The 6,389-nt window shown below is 26.3% G+C and overlaps 1 protein-coding gene across 1 annotated transcript; it reads right to left on the reverse strand.

Annotated features, from left to right (window-relative positions):
• Window positions 1–5,297: 5,297 nt before the first annotated feature.
• Window positions 5,298–5,975, reverse strand: LOC107864928. Its single transcript, XM_016711327.2, has 3 exons — window positions 5,650–5,975; window positions 5,440–5,566; window positions 5,298–5,351 (listed from the first exon to the last, which is right to left on the reverse strand). The coding sequence occupies exons 1-3, from the start codon at window positions 5,973–5,975 to the stop codon at window positions 5,298–5,300; spliced, it is 507 nt and encodes a 168-aa protein (XP_016566813.2).
• Window positions 5,976–6,389: the final 414 nt, after the last annotated feature.

Consider the following 6,389-nt stretch of genomic DNA (forward strand, 5'->3'; position numbering starts at 1 on the left):
ATAATAATAATAATAATAATAATAATAATAATAATAATAATAATAGTAGTAGTAGTAGTAATAGTAGTAGCAGCAGCAGCATTTTAATAAAAAAATTTAAATTAAAAAATTAGAGATATTTGAAATTCAAAATATTAAATTTAAAAAAAAAAAAAAAGAAATTGTCATTAGATTGAAACTAAGAATCTAATATTGATGAGTTCTAAATGAACTCTAACTATTCATAAATTTCTTTCTTTTAATATTTTAAAATATATTTGAGTTCATTTGATTTAAATATTATCAAAAATAAAAAACACAATGATAAAAAAAATAGTAGTAGTACGTAATATGTGTTGTAGTAGTTGATGATGATGATGATGATGATGATGACGATGATGATGATGATGATGATGATGATGATGATGATGATAGTGGTGTTAGTAATATACCATTAATAATAATAATAATAATAATAATAATAATAATAATAATAATAATAATATGACAACAAATTTAATAGTAGTACAATAATAATTTTTGGATTAAAGTATTAAATTTATTTTAATTTAAAAATTAAAAATTATAGATATTTGAATTTAAAAATATTAATTTTTTTTAAAAAAGAAATTGTCATTAGATTGAAACTAAGAATCTAATATTGATGAGTCCTACTATTCATAAATTTATTTCTTTCAATATTTTAAAATATATTTGAGTTCATTTGATTTAAATATTATGAAAAATAAAAACATAATGATAAAAAAAATAGTAGTAGTACGTAATATGTGTTGTAGTATTTGATAATAATAATAATAATAATAATAATAATAATAATAATAATAATAATAGTGGTCTAAGTAATATACCATTAGTAATAATAATAATAATAACAACAACAAATTTAATAGTAGCGCAATAATAATTTTTTAATTAAAATATTAAATTTATTTTAATTTAAAATTTAAAAATTAGAGATATTTGAATCTGAAAATATTAAATTTTTTTTAAAAAGAAATTGTCATTGGGTTGAAACTAAGAATCTAATATTAATGAGTTCTAAATGATAAAAAAAAAATAGTAGTAGTACGTAATATGTGTTGTAGTAGTTGATAATAATAATAATAATAATAATAATAATAATAATGATAATAATAGTGGTCTTAGTAATATACCATTAAAATAATAATAATAATAATAATAATAATAATAATAATAATAATAACAACAAATTTAATAGTAGTGCAATAATAATTTTTGAATTAAAATATTAAATTTATTTTAATTTAAAAATATTAGATTTTTAGAACGAAAGAAAAAAATTATCGTTAGCTTAAAACTAGGAACCTATAATTGAAGATATCTAATAAACTCTTGCAGTTTCATATACTTATCTCATTCAGTTATAATATATATCTAAATACAATTAATTTAAATATTAAATAAAAGATAAATTAATAAAAATAATAAAAATAGTAATAGCAGGATGTTTTTCAAAACATAAAGAACGTGTATTGCTAATGTTTCGTCATGATTTTAATAAGTCATTAACATAGTAATTTGTAGGGTAAAAATAATAAATAAATAAATAAATAAATAATAATAATAATAATAATAATAATAATAATAATAATAATAATAATATAGTTTAACTATATCCAATTATACATATATTTCGGATAAAAATATATTTTTAGAATAAGCACATTTTTTTATATTTTCAAAAAGAGAATAAAATAAAAAGATAAAAAAAAAAAAAAGACTAAAGAAATACTAACTAAACCTAAACCAGCGTAATCCCTATCCAAATAACTTTTCCATTGTTACGCACGTCACTTCAAACTAACAATTTTTAGTATATTTTATTTTTATCTGTAAAGTTTATTAAAATTAATTAAAATATCAATATAAAATTTATTAATAATTATTTAGTTTGAAACATTTTTATATGAATTGAAATAGCAAGAGAATTTATTTTTTAAAATAAAATTTAATTTTAAAAATTACTTTACGATAAAGATAAAGACAACTAAAAATTAGTAGCTGAATGAATGTTAAATTTTTGAATTTTAAATTTGAATTTTAAATTTGAATTGAAAGTTGCAGATTTTTCAAGAATTTGAATTGGAAACCAACTCTATACAAGATAAAGGCAAATTTTAAATAACTCTTTCTTATATAAATCAATTTCTTGATCAAACTTTTTATTTTATTATCAAAATTCTTTACTTATTCTTTAATTCTACAATCAAATTTGTTTATGATTATGCAACAGAAGGGCTTCCCTTCTTAAATTAGCAATTATGTGTACAATTTATCTTCTACTTAAAGTTTAAATTTAGATTATTTGGTTAGAATTTATTAATAGTTTCTTTATTTGATTGTATAGAGTTAAACTGTCGTAAATTATTTTGTTAAAGAACATGATTAGAATGAAATTATCATAATATATATTGGATGCTGACCTACTTTCTTTGACTGTGCTAGGTTGAAAATTTGGCTACAGGATAACCGCACATACACTTTCAGATAAAATCATATTTTTATTATTTATAAAAAAAAATTCCTTAGAATTTTATTTTTTGTGTAATAATTTTATTTGGTATTGTTGTCTTGCAGAAAAGATCAAAATAATGAAAAGGAGAAAAACGTAGATAATTGCAAAAGAACAAAGTAAAATCGAAAAATTATGACAATGCATGTAAAGCCAGGTAAGTATATTTTGATAACAACCCCATCCAAAAAAATTCAAACAAGTAACGTGTTTTCCTTCTTCTTTTTTAAGCCTCTTTATTGTTTTTTTTTCTTTACTGTTTTATTTGGTCCTCATAGACAAAAATATATAAGGATATGAAGTTTCACCATGAATAAGTTGAGGAAATAATATATTGTTATAATAATATATTTTATAAATAATATTTAATCATTATGAAACATAGTGATTAATGATCCTAAGGAGGTAAAATGTTGTAGTAAAGAAATGTTGTTGTAAACATATTATTTTATTTTATATTTTAAAACTATAATTATATTATACTCTTCAACAATTTAATTTATAGTTCTTTCTTTTTATATTATATTCACTACAAAAAAAATCGCGTTTAGCAAGAGATCGACAACGTTGCTAATCAACAAAAATCCATCGTTAAATTCATTTAGAGACGGATCAGCGACAAAATATTATTTGTTGTTATATTGCGCGTTGCTAACCATTTAGCAACGGAAAAATAAAATTCGTTGCTAGATTTGCAACGGAATAGAGACGTCCTATATCCGTTGCTGTATTTTAGCAACAAATATATTCGTTGTTATATTTATATGTGTCGTTACTAATTTCATGTTGTATTTCGTCATTTTGATTATTTCCTGACCAAATATTTCATTGCTAGTCCGTCGCTAAAAAATCTCAATTTTTGTGACAAAAAATATTTTCCTCAATCCGTTGCAAATATTTTAGTTTGGCAATGAGTAATTTTGTCGCTAAATCTGTCGTCATTACTTTTCTTTCAATATCTTTTTATTTGTATTTTGAATATTAATAGAATATTATAAAATTCTTATAATACCCAATATTCATATAAAAAAAGTCACATATATATAGATAGCAAAATCTTCTTATAATATCCAATATGCATATAAAAGAACCCATAAATATAGATAGAAAAAGTCTAAACATCCTCAATACCAAACATAGCAACATCTAAACACATAAGTATGTCCAAAACATCCTCAATACCTACATCCATCAAGTGTAATTTTTTGTTGCACAATTTTAAACGTTTCAACAAAATAGATCATAAAAAAATAATAAAATAGACCATAAAAAACCAATGCACTGATCGTCAAAAGTATCACAACTGATCAAGATCATTGCAATCATCATTTAAGGAATCAAGATCGTCCAAAGGAGTAGCCGGAGGTGTGACAACTGATCGTGAAGAAACCAACTTCTGTACCTCTTCAATGACAATAGGAAAAAATTAATTTTTAAGTGCGGGAATCAATCGCTTCACAAACTCATCTAAATCCGAATCTGCAGCTGGTACCGATTCATGTGAAGCTGAAGATGAAGTCTTTCCATAAGAAATACACAGAGTTTGGCCGTAGTAGCCTTTGGCTTCAGATCTAAGACCAAATACTCTTCGCTTTTTTTCTCCTTCGGCAACTTGGTAATATGCTTCAATTTGATCAATAACAGATTCTGATAATTTTTTTTCTCATAATATTTCTTCAAATCTTTCCTGTAATAGTGGAAGTCAAATTATAATGGATTGTACTTACAAATGATTAGATACCAAAAAATACTTTAAACTAAAAAATGAGAATTAAGTAAACTACTACATTAAGATTTAATCTTACATAGATGATTCGGGAACGTTCATCAACAAAAGATTTTCCATCATGACCATGTGCGTGAACATGCAAATGTAACTCACTTGGTGTCGAATCTCGACCCATTTCAGCAACCTGTAAAAAAAGTGTTGAGCATTGTACTAGAACAAAACTGCGGGAACATTTCATGTAAGCCATAAATGTTTGTAAAGCCATAATTCAAGTGGAAGGAACGTAGGTGGTCATCATGTAAATATTATTAGTCGCGTGGTCAGAACTATGTTATCCAATTTACATTGTTCTTACTAAGCAATGACTGGAAAGAGATTGCTGAATTTCATTGCATAAAATTACTGAGAACATATGCTAATAATGAACATTTGAAAATTTCCAGTCAAATTCCAGTGTGAAGGTTATATAAGATGAAAACCAATCACATAAAACAGACAAGTAATTTCCAGAATCATAAGATCTTGATTCTACCCAATACATCTCGAAGAACATGTAAATATACGAATCCTCAGTAATATACCACTCTACGACATATAAGCACAGTTTACATTGCAGTTTTTCAGGTTACAAGACAACAACAGAACACAACACACCAAATACATCACAGGAGACAGAAACAGTAAGAAGTGATCAACATTTGAGATAAACAGTAAACATAAACGCAACAATAGCATAACGTTGAACTAAGTTTAGACTGTCTCACAATAAATTACAGTTTAATACTTGAAATATATACTTACAAGTCTCTTTCAGTACTCTTCAATTGAGATAGATCCTCATGTGTGAGTTCCAACAGCGACTTCTTTGCCTCCACGGCGATTCTGTGCATTTATTTTGGACTTTTCAACACACTTTGGATCTGTTCAAAGTCCCTGCCAACTTTCCCAGACATCTTCATGTATAAAATCTTGCCTAATCCCTTTCTTTTTTATTTTAGCAATGAAATTTCTATACATAGTTGCTGCCTTACTCTGTCAGTGTTTCTTTACTGCAGCATCAGTAATGGAAGAATCCCAATAGAATTGTTTCTGAAATAAATTTCCAAGATAACACATTAATATCGTATTTATAAAAATGAGTACACTTTACAAAATCAATTAGGATGAAGATGTATACCTTGAATTCCCCAAAATAGCCATCTTTTATGTCACATGAGACACCTTTCCAATTGACTCCATTGTGATCAAGTTCACTTTTGAAAGACTCGTGTATCCTATTGGAGCATGCTTTAGAAGGTTGCAATCTGTATCAATGTGAAGACATTATTTAGAGGTTACTATAAATAAAAAATAATATGTAATAATAATAGACAAGAAATGGACTAACCCTACAGAAGTTATAGTAACAAGGGTTCGCACATGGCTCCGATTGGAATTACTTTCTCTATTTGTGTTGCTACGAGATATGTCCTCACCTACTTGGTTGGTTTGTGAATACGTACCTACAGTTGTTGGGTTGGTCTGATTTGGAGTAGTAGGAGACGTACTACCATGATTAGAAGTTGGAGCACCTACGCCACCGACTGTTTGTGGCGCAACTGTAGGAGTGGGAATAGTAAGCATGTTTGCAGTATGAACAGGCATATTAGTCCTAGCTACTGACTTGCCCGCACTCCCTATGCTTCCTTGACCTGTACCTCTTCCTCGAGTCATATCTATTAAAAAAATTATACTTGTTAAAGTGGAAAGAAGATGCAAATTTTGCACAAAAAGTCACAACATCATATAATATTCTAATTTTGAAATCCTATCCAACAAAATACCTCACAGCAACATACCTCACAGTCATTCTGGAATCCCATGTAACATTGGAATACTCACATCAAGAACCAAGAATAGATCAAGAACCACCAACATAATACAAACCACCAAAATACTCACAACAAGAACCACCAACAGATCAAGAATCGCCAACAGAACCACCAAAATACAACAAAATACTCCCATTATAATTCTTCCCATAAGAACTCCTCCCAAATGAAGAACCAACAACAGAACAAAAACCACCAACAGAATCACCAAAATACTCACAACAAGAACTACCAACAGATCATGAACTACCAACAG

Source organism: Capsicum annuum, chromosome 3 (assembly GCF_002878395.1).
Source record: "Capsicum annuum cultivar UCD-10X-F1 chromosome 3, UCD10Xv1.1, whole genome shotgun sequence".
In the NCBI taxonomy this organism is placed as follows: Eukaryota; Viridiplantae; Streptophyta; class Magnoliopsida; order Solanales; family Solanaceae; genus Capsicum; species Capsicum annuum.